This window comes from Anabas testudineus, chromosome 7 (genome assembly GCF_900324465.2).
Source record: "Anabas testudineus chromosome 7, fAnaTes1.2, whole genome shotgun sequence".
Taxonomy (NCBI): domain Eukaryota; kingdom Metazoa; phylum Chordata; class Actinopteri; order Anabantiformes; family Anabantidae; genus Anabas; species Anabas testudineus.
This window is the reverse complement of record NC_046616.1, coordinates 7945724-7961774: the sequence shown is the minus strand read 5'-3', so window position 1 is coordinate 7961774 and position 16051 is coordinate 7945724. Positions and strand designations below refer to the sequence as shown.

At 39.9% G+C, this 16051-nt stretch overlaps 1 protein-coding gene across 1 annotated transcript in view; it reads left to right on the top strand.

Moving 5' to 3' along the window:
• The first annotated feature begins 1636 nt into the window (after nt 1-1636).
• The window catches only part of bsna (bassoon presynaptic cytomatrix protein a), a 105749-nt gene continuing 91334 nt past the window's right edge, over nt 1637-16051 (top strand). Inside the window, exon 1 of the mRNA XM_026367009.1 lies at nt 1637-1679. Within this exon, the coding sequence (XP_026222794.1) occupies nt 1645-1679 (35 nt within the window). The 5' untranslated portion in view covers nt 1637-1644. The remainder of the gene's footprint in view (nt 1680-16051) is intronic.

The following is a 16051-nucleotide window of genomic DNA, read 5'->3' as shown; positions in this document are numbered from 1 at the left end:
AGAACTGTTGTCTTTGTAGCTGCTGCACCAGCTCTCCATGGACTCTTTGCTTTATGCTTAGACATCCTGCACAGCACTGAAGTTGGCGAGCGGAGTTTTTCCATCTCTATAAAGTCAGTTTGAGACATTTGGCAGTGGAACAAACTCTGGCCCTTTTCCCACTGTGGGTGTGAGACACTGGGTGTATCTGACAGACTGTGTTGTTGTATAGAATTGATTTAACATCATTTCCCCCCCACTTGTGATCCTCAGACTCTCTTTTTCAAAAATATTTTGCTACTGAAATATTGCTAATGAATAATATACATGCTGTGTTGTCCTTGTTGCTCTAACGGATGTTGATGCTGATGAGTCTACCTTATACTGCACAGCAGCTCTTGGACGGCACAAATTAACAAACATCACCAATAAAAGTAACATGTTTTCTGTAATATTATTACACCACATGCTCTGCTTGTGCTTATATTCCAACTAATTTCCAATTAAACTCCCACAAATCATCAAACATGAAGATAGGCCCAAAGTAACACTTAATCCAGTGAATTGAATCTTTATTCTTTTACATAGATCCATTTAATCCAAGTCTCCAACATCCTCTTGAGATATATCCAACCTCCAAACTGTCAAACTGAAATAAAAAACGCCTTCCTGCTGCGTTTAGTCATTTTATTAACTACAAATTAATTCTGAAGAGTGAGTACCCAGCAGGTGTGTAAGACCATGGAGTGTTTTTGGACACGTGATGCTCTAGCGCGGTCCATCCTGACGCCTCTGCGCGTTCAAGTCGCTCTTCATAGGCTTCTCGAAGCGAGCGTGTCACGTGAACGCGCACGTACACTTCTCAGCATCAGCAGCAGCAGCAGCAGCAGCAGCGACTCTCAGTAAGCGCGGCCCCGAGGTTGTATTTGCGCACTCCGGCACTTGTCTGTGCTGTAAATTCATTTCATTTCAAGATGCGATGAGTACGGTTTCATCACACATGCTCACACAGTCTGTGTTTATTACTGTGTAGGTACAGTAGCTGGTGATGCTCATTTCCAACATGGTCCAACCTCCTTGAAAGTTGTAATAACATTTTTTAAATCTGTTTTATTTATGGTGATCCGCAGTTGGAGTTCAGCGTGTGCCATCCTTCGTTTATCGCCTTCCTTGGATCCTAATCTTGCTGCTGCGCCCCCGTTTTCCCCTGGCACTCTTAACTTTGATCTAATCTAATCAAATCTCGTTTTCTCTCGCCTCTCGTGCTTTTATTTCCCATCACTGACAACGTGGCCGCGCCGCACGCTCCCGTCATCCCGTGCCGGAGCTGACGAGGATGATGATGGCGGTGATGGAGGAGCAACGCTGAGTTCGCTCTGCCAGTTTTCTCTCCCTTTTTTTTCCATTCATTCATTTTGATTCAATTAAAAAGAGACAACATAGCAACTTAAAAGCAATTTAGCGATTTGACCTAATTCCTTTCTCCACCTCCCTCCCGTCTCCCGAGCCGAGATGGGGAACGAAGCGAGCATGGAGGGCGGAGGGCAGCCCGGTGAGCCGGGAGCCGCCGGGATGATGGGGTCGGTGATGCCCGGTGGACCGGCAACAGGACCGGTGGCAGGACAGCACATGAAGCCGGTCAACGGATCCGCTGCCGGGGGAGGGATGGGAGTCGGAGGCCCCGGGATGGGGATGACGAGGTAGGAACAGCAGTGGTGGAAGTACCTCGGGTAAAGGGGGCTCGGTGAAGTACTCTGGGTAGTACTACATCCCGGTTCATGGACAGCAGAAGGTGTGACAGAGCCGGGGTTAACGGGGCGTATTTCCCTCAGTGTTGCAGGATTTGCAAAAAGGGGCAAATGACGAGAGAGCAAGGATTTGATGAAGCTGAAATGAAAAAGCAGAGCTGTCCGCGGTGCTGAATCGTTACAGCTGCACCGCTCAGCCTCGGCGGCTCGTTTCCACATGCCTCAGTCCCCCCAGCACGGGTTTGACATTGCATGTTAAGGTGGTTTACAACCACCATGACACGGTTCTCATCACCGAGCATCTCCTGCTGCTGTTTGGGACTCGGATGGGATTTTTAGTCCGAGCTGTCATGTGCTGCTTTAATAGTATTTCCTCCTCCTTTCAGCTCGGGTTGTGCTTTGGCGTAGTATGTGGTGCGGGACACGTCTTTTACAGCCGAGGGAGAAAAACAGTTGTTCTTTATTATTCTCGATTTAAAATCTGTGATTGAGCAAAGACATGTCCAAGGTGTGATGCATTTAAAGGCTTTTAGCGCCTTCATGCTCTCGTTTGTTTCCGCATGGGCGAGGGGAGGATGCTGTGTGTGTGTGTGTGTGTGTGTGTGTGTGTGTGTTGGTGCGTGCGTGAGTGAGTGAGTGAGTGAGCGCGTGTTCGTGCGTAAAGGGGCTTACCTGGCTATGTGGGCGTGTGTTTGATGTGTGTCTAGTACTGGTACTGCACCTTTTCTTAACGACGTAGAGACGCACAGGGTGCCTGACTCACAGCATCTTAACACATTCAGACCACATCTTCCTATTGTTGTATAAACACACACACAGCTGTAAAATCGTGACATCTTCTACTCAGTAGTCGTATTGATTTGAGGATATTTTGAGTTATTATACTTATTGTGCTTTTACATCATTTTGCTAGAATGCTCTGATGAATCTGGGTAGAATAGCATAAACGAATACACTTAGAAATAACTCAATTTAAGCTCTATCTCTATTACAATAAGCACAATTCAATTTCTAATCTCATCTCCCATCAATGTACAGTCTCCCAATTCATCTACTCAATGTAGTAAACAGGCCACAAAACACACACGTCATATACCACTGAAGTCTGTTGTTTCACATTAAACTAGGTCGCACAGGGAATTTGTTGGTTTGTATGAAGGATCACATTAATTTAATTTTTCTGACCAAAATTCGCACAATGCTGCTCTCACTGTAATACTTTAATACAAGCGTCAACATTTTTAACACAACGCTGAGACATGCTGTGTGTCCTAATGTAACATGAGGTCCTAACATGATCTGCACATTAGAAATGAACTCTGCCATGAAGTAGACTGCACGTACCAAAAGCCTGCACCGTAAAGTAGCGGCATTTCTACACATTCCCCTCCACACAAAGCACCACACCTGCAGCTCCAAGTCCCTCTTATCTTAAATCAGCTGAAGCAGATGCTCCACTCCTTTGTCTTTGCAACAATCCCAAATCACTGTCCCACCTCATCCATAAATCCCTTCTGCAGACAGGCTACTGTACAGAGACCTAATGTGGCTGACGTTTTGTGGAAACGCTGCAGGAGCAAGGCTACGGCTGACCTACACACACCAGGGTCTGTGTTTGCAGGTTATTTTTAGGACACATCATGGGTTTGATTCATGCCTCTGTAGGGGAGAGAAAAGAGCAGACCAGCGCAGTCCTATCCATCATTATATAACACAGGGGCTCAGAGCAGATGATGGCTTCAGCTCGCTTCAGATGAATGACAACACAGCTGAACATGCTCCGATGCATAATTTGCGCATAACCCCGTTGAAGGGATCCACGGCGGTATCTTTCGTTGTGTGTTTTATCAAATGCTCTGCAGGTTTCTGTACTTGTGAATTCAGTCCTCTAGATCAATGCTGCTATTTCCAACTCATTCTGAATCGTAGGCATGAGTTTTTGCAGCATGGAGAGCCCCATTAAGTATTTATAATGGCGAAACACAAGGCCATGTGAACAGATTGAATCACGTGCAGAGCGTGTTTGCTCGAGCCCTGCCCCTCTCACACACACTGTGTCACAATCCCTCCCTCTTCTGCACTGCCTGCTTCTATCACACTCTCACTGCCTGGACTCGGCACACTTGCATGCTTTTCTTCTCATTTCCTTCTCTTTCTCTCTCTCGCTCCCCTTTTTCGTCTCTCTATATTATTTCTATATTTGCACGCTTGCATACTATGCAAACAGTCATTTTCTGTGAAGAAGGAGGTTTATTAATCAGGATTATAAGAGACCAGCAAGAGCACAATGTATTGTTGGGAGCTGCAGATAAATGAGCATTTGGTACTCTTTACTCTTTTTGTGCCTCATTTATGTAGTTTTAAACTTTACGGACCACACAGGTCTAAATATCAGGTCAACGATTAATGCAGCCACTGTTGGTGCCTTTTTACAACCACTACATGCAATACAGAACAAGTGCACTGACTTGCCTTTAGTTACTGTAAAACCATCCTGCACCTGCTACTATACTGTCAGTTTGCTCTTTTGATGAATATCCCTCGTATCTCTCTCCCTCCCCACCCCCTTGTCAACCAATAACCAGCATCCCATAAATAGATTTGCCTTTACAATGAGATGCAACCCTAGCGCTATATACAGCAGGGTATGGAAGTACAGATAAGAACTGAGGGGAATGACGGAGATAGAACAAAAGGGGAGGGAGCTGGAGGAGGTGGAATGGGAGAGAACAGCAAGCAAAAAGGTGGAAATGCATGTAATAGACATAGTTGGTTATACCATTGCATAAGACCAAAAGGGCTACAGGAAAGAGAATGGTAGTGATGCATCAAAAGGTGAATGTACTGTAAATGTTGTTGGAGTAGACAGTTAAAATAGATTTAATGAATTTCTGTTACATATGTCACCTTCAACTTAGTCTGGAAGAACAAATCTGAGGAAGTACATACTCACAAATTTCTTTAGTACATTAAGGTTATACACACTTGACATGGCTCAACTCAATTCATTGTGCAGTCAGCTCTCACATTGAATCCTTTAGACCATTTGTAAGCATTATTTTCTCTCCTTAAGGTGTGGGAGAGCATAGCAAAGGCAGTGAGCAAGTCATAGATGTACAGCACATGCTGTATGGAGCAGAAGTCCCCTTCCCCCTTCTGTGGTCTCACATGTTCACACAACATCTGACACAACTCACACTCAAAAGTGAGTCGAGAGGCTGTTTGTGTAGGAGAGTGTGAGCATGTGTATGTTGGTGAAAGAAAGTGTGTGAACACTAAGTTTGTTGTATGTTTTTTTTTTCTTTTCCTGACACACGGCACACTTGAGACCAATTTTCACTTTCCAGAGAGGCTTACATGTACTGTAGAGTGTGTGTGTGTGACTTTCTTTTCACCTCTTGCAGAAACGCAGCAGCATGTCGTTGCTGTGTTTAGTGTGAACGTACAATACAACCGAGTTTGTTTCAGAGGCTTTTTACTGACAGTTCTGTACAGTGACTTGATTTCTCCCCTACTCACATCAGCAGAGGAACAAACACTGACACGCTTCAGTTCCTGCTCTGCTGAGGGGTCTGATTACAGACCGACCTTTAGGCTTTTCTAGTTGAGTGTGATGCTGATTGAATGATGATCAACATTTCAGTTTGCATTGATGATGTACAATATCACCAAATACTATTACTACTACTATGGATTATACTAACATACTGTACTTTAAACATGAAGTCCTACACGTCCTGAGCAGAGTCATATTTGCAACTGTGTACTATGGGGCTATTTATGGACTTCCATCATGTTCAAGCTCTGAACTTTCTGGTAGTTTTCTTCTTACAAGACACATACAAACAACTAAACAAATAAATAAATAAATATAAAATGAACATATCACCTCTTTTTTGATTGGCTAAGTAAGTTATGTCGTTGTTTACCATTGTGCAGGTACCATTTTGAAACTTCTCCTTAGCAGTGGATTCAAGGACACTCCAATATTTGAGACCTGAGTTTGAGGACTGTATAAAATAAAATATCAAATACCTTTGCGCACATAAATCACAGACAGGAAAAGGTTTAAAAGCAGCCCTTTAGTTCACCTCAACGTTATAACAATAGGGATTTTGCTGCAAAGAAAAAAAAAAGAGAGATAAATAAAATAAAAAAAATAAATAAATTGAGATGACTCAAGGATTCTGCAGTAAATACAGCAGCAGGTTTTCTCCTAAACTAAAATAAAGAGAGTCTGTTTTACACGTTAGTGTAAATCATTTACCCTTTCAGTCCTTTCATGAGGAATTCAAACATACAGCTGTAACCACTGTCATGAAATTGCTGCTTGACTTTTTGACTCTTATTCAGAAAGGCCCTTTCAGTAGGCGCCTTCATGACCTGAAGGTTCACAAGCCACAACCTGGCATCACTTTATCCTCAAAACCACCTCCAAAAGTAAAACACAGATATGTAAATGGGAATGAAAATGAGGGCATGTTTGTGTGTGGGTGTGTGAATGTGCTAATGTGAAAAATGAGATTTCTTTTTTTTTGCAAACTGTATGTGTGAATATGTGAGAGTGGGTGAGAGACAGACAGAAGCTCTCTATATATTTACTCGCCTTGTTATCAGGAAGCCATGTTTGCAGGAGCCTCCAAATACTAAATGTGTTTGGGTGGCTGCATCGGAAGATAAGATGGCAATAAGCACAATATCACAGCCCAAGACAGTATTACTTTTTGCAAATAGATGCTGTCGCTGGAGTTTATGAGCGAATCCCAGAAATAGATTGAAAAGAACTTATACGGATATCTGAGCAGAATAAAGGTGAAACCTGTGGAATCACAGGGAAGACGCTGGTAAGTAATAGATTATCTGCTGGATTATTATCACCAGGAGATCAAAAAAAGATTAGCAAAACTTGGGAATGTACAGGACCTTGTCCTGGTGTATGTAGGTAAGGTGCAAAAAGTCACTGCAGCAAGTCAAGAATCACTATATTCATAAACTCGTACACATTAAACAATTTTAAAAATATATTTTGAGCCCTAAATGTTTTTTCCAAACTCAGACTTATTTAGGCAAAGTGAAACCAACCGTATCAGACACTGTATGAAGCATCAAAATGTCAATTTCACTAATTGTCTATCTGATTTGTTCAGAAAGTCATACAATATATTGCAGGTCTGACGTTGTGCCTGTGGTTGGCCTGCAGAGGTAACACATTTAAAACTCTTTAACCCTGAAAAATCTTAATTGCTCTTTTTTTATTGGCCAAAAATCACATTAGATGGACACTTACTTACGTATGTGAATAAGTGAAGTAGAACATGGTAATTAAGTTATTTTCATTAATTTTGCCACAAAACTGAAATTTTCTTCCAACCACAAACTAAATACAAACTGAAAAGGGAATTACATAAACATTAAATATCTAGCAAATCTAAAAAATGCTTAAGTATGTGTGTGTTTGTGTGTGTGTGAACAGTTTTGTGGTGGAGTATCATCCTTATAAATGGTTCAGTCCTCCATGTTACAAGGTTTCAGCCTGACTAGTTAATGAAGGTTTGCTTTATCTTGAGCTTGTGTTACATGGGTTGGAACTTGCCACACCCTTTAAATCTCTGAAGGATCAAAAGTCCAGATTACAGAGCCTCCCTTGGTTTTGGCTGTCAGTCCTAGAGTGCTGCATCCCCTTCCAAGGCTCAGCAGGGATTTGTAACAGACACCGGTACAGTCAGCCCTGACCTCGTGAGTGCAGTGCTGCCTGAACCACAGTGATGCTGGGGTGGGGTGTTTGGCCCTTAAACACTGTTAGACCCATCTACCAGAGGGTCAGACAGAGCTTTTGTAGCCTTGGACACAGTTAATCTGGACCAAACAGAGCTACAGGAAAATATTGTTTAGGGAAATAGTTGAATGTCAGAACTAAGAAAGTCGACTCTGTGCCGGTTTTTACGCAGCAGGGAAAAATCACTGCTGCCCAGAGTTTACTGATTAGCTCTTCAAGGCTAAAAAAGCAGCTTTTCAGAAGTTATTCATTATTCATGTTCTTTAATAACCCTTCAAACCACATAATTAAGATTCTGTCTCACAATCAGACATAATTTGTTTGCAGAGATACTGGCTAAAATACCCATTTTTGTTTCTTTGGGTTTAAATTATTTTGAGTTAAGTTTTAGAGACTTTTAGAGAAGCTTTGATTAGTTGAACCTGATCATATACATGTATTCAAATGTACCTACTTTACATGATTTAAATGAACATAGTCAAACAGGAAGACATGTAGTGAAGCTGAATTTGATATTTTGGGATGTGAAGATGGCTCGACTGTATGTTGAACTAAAGCCACTAAATGATACACGGTACAACCTACATGTGTTTAAAACTTCTTCAGTTTTTTATCCCCTTTTTTTGTACTTGATGCCAAAATGCATTTTCATCTGCAAAGCACCAAATGAGTCCCTACTGGACTCAATCACATCGTTGCCTCTGTTTGAAGCAGTTTACATGCAGTTTCTGCAGAAGTGTCAATAGTTTAGAAAACTATCAGGGAAAATCATGTTTTTATCTTTTTTGTCAGTCAGGGATACAAAGAATGAAACAGTACCTGAGATATCAGTGTTTTTCACTGTATGTTAATTTCATCCTAGCGCGACTAGAATAAAGTGCTCTCCTACTCCAAAGACTGACGAAATGCACAAAGGGACATTTTTGGCAGGTAGTTACTGTAAAACTTGAGCTGACAAAGGCAATGAAATGTATTTTCATCCTCCCTGCTGACCCATATAGCACAAAAGAGTGTGTGTGATTATATTTCTACTGTTAGTGACAGGCAGTAGGGTGTGTTGCATTATAAAGAAGCCTCTTTTTTTAGTAATTAGAGGTTCGGAATGACAGTTTTTGTGTTTTACATGAATTTCCACTTCTCCTGGAGGAATTTTACAACTATCGCTTTCACATAGTGTCTGATCCATGTGATCTCACTACAGGTTGAGAGGTTCTCCTGCTCTGCCAAGAAATCTTTTCTGACTGAAGCTCTGGTGTTAACAAATTGATCGGTTCTGAGGCACGCTGTAACCTGGTGCTCTGCGAACATCTGCAGGGTCAACAAGCAAACTACGCAGCTCCTCCATCTCTGCCAGAAACCAACATGATGAAGAACGGTTAATAAGCCAGCTCTGGTCTGAAAGAACTCTCCAGACACAGGGACAGAGACTGGCATACAGCAGCCGGCCCTGACATTTACGTGGATACAGGTGCTCAGTCTCCATGTGGCTTGTATTTACCATGCAGCATTTCTCAATTCAACATTGCTGGCATGGATTCAGGTTTAATCCTTGTAAGCCTGGCATGAAAAACAATTCATGAATAGACCACCTCTGGTAATCAGCACCGAGACCATTCAGCCCATTTTATAGGGACTCTACAGAAACAATAGTTCTGAACTCTGCAGAAATAAACAAAACACATGCACTGACACATGCACATGATAATCTGACCTGTACATGGTGTTAGAATACTGTAATTTTATAATATAAATAATGCAAATCATGATATTGTTATTGATGATGATTAAAGTTTGTCTTAGTTACAGTATTTACCTCTGAAATGTAGTGGACTAGGACACTTACTTCAAAATCTCTAGCTAAGACCTAATTTTTATTGGTGCATTGCATTGTGGGAAGACAACAGTCCATTAGCGCGATGGTAAAAACTGAAAAACCTTTTTTCTGTGTTCTGACATTTCAATGCTTTTTGTTTATAATGTCATAATAATGTCCAGAGTCAACATACAGTGCAAAATGTTGCATATATTTAATCATTATAATAGTATTTACTTTAATACATTCAGTTTAAGTTGTTTGTTTAATGTTGTTAAAGGGATAAACTCCCAGTGACTTTCATTTATTTTTCTGAGAATATTATGCTGCACTATGCCATCCTTCCACGGCTGCACCTGCAAAGGTCACGCTGTGTTTTCTCATTATGTTGTCGCCACCTGACACTAAATGTTACCTGTATTGATGCTGTGACTGAATACGGTGTGTGTGTGTGTGTGGTTGTTTGTTAAAGCCAAGAAGTAGAAACATGCACCACCTGGACAAACTGCTGTATAGCATGCTATTTGTGTTTGTGTATCAACTCACACTAGCCTCTCCCTGCTGTATTGATGGATGAGTGTTTTTCCATAGTCAATAAGCTTCAGCCTTTTCTATTTGTTTGTTACGAAGCATTAAACTGATTTACTGCTCTGTCCTTTATAATTCATTGTGGTTTATTCACAGTTATAGAGGGAGAAAAAGGTTTTGTTTTTCCACACAAAATTCCAAAAGCGTGTTCAGATACACAGACGTGGTCTAAATAGTTGATTTTATGTGAGTAAAAATGTAAGGTTTAAGATTTTATGTCAAAATCACTCATTTCTGGTATTTGAATCAGCAGTCAAAGAGTTGTTTGTTCATTGTGAAAGCCGAGTAGAGAGTCACTTTCCTCTGGATGGCACCGTTTAATTTTAAACACAGTTGTGCTCCTCCAGTCATCTGGACTCAGTGGGGGGTTTGGCACAGAGACTGACACTCAAATAGGATGTTTTTGTTATCAGCATGAAATTAGGAAAAAATGGGATTTTTGAATTTAGGTCACTTTGGTTGATATGTTTTTTAATATCTTCAAAAGAAGCCGCTTCTGTTCCCGTTATCGTGTCTGATTTCGTACATAAATCCAATAATGAGGTAGTTCTGTTCTAGCATGAGAAAACATTCACACTCAGTTTCCAGTGTTTGAAACTGTTTAAATATGCCTCCAAATGATAAAGATACACTGTTTAATTAAAGTTGATTTTGACATTTTCTAAGTTTGTTGTATGCACGTTAAATTAACTCACTTTAACTTTAAAAACAACTGTACAGCAGGAAGATGAAATGATCGTATAAGATAGATACTGAAGCAGCTGCCAAGCAACTTTTATTGTCTGTCACAAAAAGACAAAGAGGATTCTGTTTCTGAGCTAAAGCTGTACAGTAGGTCCATATTTCACTTCCTGAATGCAGCTCGTATGTGTCACAGCCCCCAGAAGGCGTGAAATAACTTATTTAATGTTCTATTCCTAAAATCTCTGTCAACTACTGAGTTACAGCCTTAAAAAACAGTTTGGACTCAAAAGACGTCAACAGAAGTACTGTGTTTCATACTGTGATCGCTTTAAATCAGCCATTAGTTGATCTGACTTAAGAGTAGATTACTGAAGTCAACTATTTTAACCAGAGTTAAAAGTTCTGTTCACTTTCTGGATGCACGGAGTTCAGCAACCGAAAGCTGAAGCACTTCCAAGAGTTGGATTGGACACAAAAGCTCTTCTAGTTGAATTATCAGCAAAAAAGATGAGCAACTGTGTACTTTGTAAAAAAAAAAAAGAAAGTTTTTCTCCTTTGATAAGTGTCTGTGGTATCAAAAACCTCCTAACACTGATACCAAATCCATTATTGGTCACACCTCCAATCTGTACCATCCAGAAAATGCTGCTATGTTGAGCATCATCAACTCAGCACTTGTTTTTTCTGGACTTTTTTCTGGGGTAGGATGAGAGGTAGGGTGTCCGTCCACCAGTCGTGGGGATTGTTGACAGTATTTCATTGTCTTTACACCTTAGTCAAAGTTAGTGAAAGCAAATCATTAACACTATTCTTAAAACTCCTGTTTCTAGGCCTCTTGTTCAAGTGTAAACGTAAAATATGTAAACCCGAACCCAGCACAACATTTTTTTGAAATACAGTACCTACAAGAATATGTCTTAAAAAGGCATAGATGAAAAAAAAATACAGGCAATGAATTTAAAAAACTAATTACAAGTGACAAATGTGAGTTGTGTGTCTGCTGTGAAATGAGCAGCTGTCTGCGAGGCCTGCAGCTTCACTTTTGGTTTAACACCATGTTTGTGAAGGCGTTGCTGAGCAGTCTGCCTGCTTGTGTCTGATTGTGTTTGACAGTCCTGGATGACAGTTAATAAGCAGAATAAAGGGAGAGAGAAAGAGAGAGAGAGAGAGAGAGAGAGAGAGTAGGGAGATGGAGGGTGAGGGGCAGAGGGAGGTAAATCCAGCAGGACATATTGTGGCTCAGCAGTTGTGTTGTGTTGTAGCCCTGCCAAGGACAGACAGCGTATCCTCACTGTCACACAGCAACCTCATAACTCCAGTCTCGCCCTTATTGATTTTATTCTCCTTGTATTGAGAAGTGTCAGTCCTCCTGTGTACTCCGAGTTTCATGACCTTCAGGCCTCTGCATACCAACTAAAACCCAGGATCTTGCTTCTGATATGGTCACCTGGACGTCTGGGATGTAAACCAGCAGGTTGACTCGTTAAACACAACGACACCATCAATCTTACACCACAACCTTTAACCAACAAGTGTGATTACAAGTGAAATTAGCTTAGTGCTAATTTGTGTGTGTGTCAGTTATGAGCCTCTTAAATAATAATGTGATAAAATCAAATTGACCTTAAATACATGATTTTAACCTAAGGCCTAATGGCACCATTTTCAGCCTGGCACCATTTGTTACCATCTGTTTCTGTAGAGCAACTATTTTCTTTCTGCCAACTAACTCCAGATTTTCATGGATATAATTATAAACACATAGCAGGTCACACAAAATGAAACTAATAAACGTAGAGCATTTATAAATTGTTCTGTATTATAAGTAGAAAATACTGGGTAATTTGAACCTTATCGAGAAACTAGACCACAAAATGAATTTGAATAATCCAAGGCTTTACCATCTTGAAGTGATTCTGTTCACAAACTAATTCATGATTTTTCCTGCACAGAAAGTTCTCTTGTGCAGTTTTGTCGTGTACAGCACAGACTTAACTGCATGGTAATCTTAACTACCTTTAACTCCCCTTAACTTAAGTAACTTGCTCTCATTCATTTGATTTTTTTGATTGATTTGTGGTAAAATCCATTACTACTGGCTTCTGACCATCAGTGATTTCAAATACAGTATCTGTGGAGGTCATGTGATGTCAAGCTAAGGTTGTTAGCTAAAACAAACACTAAACAAATATTCAATAAAGAACATAACATAAAGCTTGTAAATATATGGTTTCTTCCCCTTTACATTAGTTTTTCTAACTATTTTTTCAAGTTTTCAGCCCAGAATAACTAAATAGCTGTGAATTAATTTGTGCCACCTGTAATTTGTATCCTGTCCATGTTTTTTCTTAGCCTGTTCTGATTTTTTTTCACATATTATCACACAATTGTTATTTAATCTTAGCAATAACAGCAGCAAGCAAGAAAGAAAGTGAACCCTTTCATTTCACACATTTTCTGTTGTTTTGTGTGAATAATCAGTAAATCTATAGTTAAACTTAAGTTGCATGTTTTAGTTTTCAATTGTAAACACTCTATAGCCAGAAGATACAAGATTAGGAGCGCCACAATAGTGATGACGATGATGATTGTGGAGAAATTACTTTGCTAACAGCTTTTTGCATCTTTCGAACCAGTTTGTGTCAGGAAATAGAAGTGTTGAGTGAGGTAGTCTCTATTTATATCCCTCTGTCCCATTTACTGCCCATTCTGACTCTGAGCAGCACAAATTAATCCTTTTATTACACATGCAGCATGAAATAGCCTGCTGCTGCTGCTAGTGGAGCCAAAAAGATGGCAGGTTGAGGGAAGCACCATTCAACAGTGAGGAGGGAAGAAATACATAGATGAACTGGTGCATTTGTCAGTTATGGAGAAAACAAGTTACGTCTCTCTGTGAAGTGTAACATGCCCATTACCAGAAACATTGGTTGAGTATACTGTGTTAATCTGAGAGCAGTGAACGTGCGATGGAGGGTTTGGTTGCCATAGAAACAACAATTTGCAGAGCATCCAAATTGTTATATTAAAATCAACTTGTGGAGTAATTGTAAATTACATCAGTAATCATCACTATCATCTCGTTAAATAGAAGAAACATATTCTGATTGTCCACAAATCGTGAGGTCCGCAGCTTGATCCTGCTTCTTCACGTCCACAAATTGACGTGGCAGATTTGACATCGGTGTGTGAGTGTGAAAGGGTGAATGAGAAGCAACATTGGGTACTAATCAGGTAGAAAAGCACCTTATCTGTGTAAATGTAGACCGTTCACCAGTCAATGTCACCTGTTGACTGATTGTAATGTAATGTAATGTAGGTCCAAACGTGAACGACTTCCTGTTTCTAACTGTATCCCTTTGATATTCACGTTTTCTCCATATATTATTACAAGTGGCCTTTCAAGACCCTGCATCACGATGTACTCAAAGCATCAAATTAGCCTAAATACCAGAAATACTGGGCACTTGTTATATTTAGTTACACTGCACACACACGATCAGTGGTCAGTCCTCGCCTGGGGGTGAGATTGTTCTATCAGAGGTCCAGTGGAGGATCTACTCGCACTCACACTCGACTATCCAAGAATGTGTGTGTTTGTGTGTTTGTCTGTACTTCTGTAGACTCGTGTCGTCTCTCATGATATGATCCTTTAAAATACAGTGGCAAGAAAAAGTATGTGAACCTTTCCATGGTTTCCTATAATTTCTCATAAAACGTGATCTGATCTTCTTCTAAGTCAAGAGTGAGAGAGAAGACAAATACAATGTGCTTAAAATAATAACACAAAAAAAAAATCTAATCATGTCTTTATTGAGAACTACCATAAAAACCCCACAGTGCTAGTGGAAAAAGAATGTGAACCCACAAAAAAATAAGCTAATTGGAGTTAGTTTCTTGTTGAAGGCGTGAACTAGCGCAACTTCTATTGCTACTTATGGTTGTTCTCACTAAAGACATGAAAGTTTTTTGTGTTATTATTTTAGGCACATTATATTTGTTCATACTCTTGACTTAGATAAAGAAATTAACTTTAATGAATTACTTAGATGAATGAATCATGTTTCTATTTTCTGTGTTCCTTCTTGAACTCTGTTTGAGTTAGTTGGTAATTGCTTGAATTTTGTTCAGACCTGGATTTGTAAGTTTAACTAACACTGCAACTTCTATAGTTGAATCAAGTGACGAAGAAAATGACTTTGGCCCAATGTCTCTACTGTATATTTTTGGTTTTGGCATTTAGTTTTTGCTTTTGGTTTGGAACTTCTCTGTCATTTGGTTTTAAAGAACGTGAGCTTTAAAGCTTTTAGAGGACATCTGTGAATGTACTGTACATTTGTTTGTGTGTATATGAGGCTGTTCCTCTGCTATTTGTTTGTTTAGCTGCAGCACAATGCTTCTCCTTTCTTTTTTTGTTTTTGTTTTTCTTTATCCCCTTGTGGGTCTGTTGGTAGACTTAATGAGAGTAATTATAAAATGATGCTTGTTAAGGCTAAACAGGCTGCTCTGTAAACAAAAATCATACAGTGAGAAACAGGAGAGGGGAGACTGTGTATTCATACACACTCGTGTGAGATTTTGTGCACATATATTGATCTTGCACCTGGATTTACACGCTCAAGTCAAATGTGATTTGGGTTTTCCGACTAACTCTGTCCACTGTACTAATCCACATTTTGACTGCTAGCTCTTCTTAGGCTCATGTGTGTTTGGATGTCAATTAGCAAAAACCGTGTTTGTATGTTTTCAAAAGGCATATGGTTGAGTTTTAGTTTATTAATTTTTTTTTGGTAATCCGCCTCCTCAGTTCTCTACAGCTCAGCAATAACTACAGTATGCCCCACTCCCAGCACATTCCTGTGCAGTCTAAAACACACCACATTACCAAGGGTAAAGACGTTCTCACTTCAGTTTAACTGTAACACACTGACATGCACACACTCTTTTCTAAATGCATTAAAGCACATACTGTATTTGCAATCATGTTTTACTTTCATTGTCACAGTGGAAGTCTATTCACTTCAAACAGACAGCAGTGCGTTCATTCCTGAGGCAACACATCAGTGATAGGAATTTCAATTAAAATGCAGAGAAAATGGTTGAGGGCTGTTTTAAACATTCGCTCTGCAGTGAGAGGGAAACTACAGTACTTCGCTTCCTTGCTGGTGCTCTGATACACCACACATATTAAAGCATATTAAATTATTTTTCTCAGGGCGGTGTTGTGTTTTGGATGTTCAAAGTTACATGTGACAATATATGAACTGAGATGTATAGGAGGCAAATGTTTGTTTTTTTTATAAGGGTTATGTTTAATGGAGTGATTCAAACTAGAAGCACTCAATTACTGATAGTGTTCCAGGTCTATTGGTATTGATCAAGTATGTTGTAGTCAGATTAAATTCAGGTAGCGGGTACTACAGGAGTGGAAACACCTTGAAATGATGTCTAAATGATGTCTAT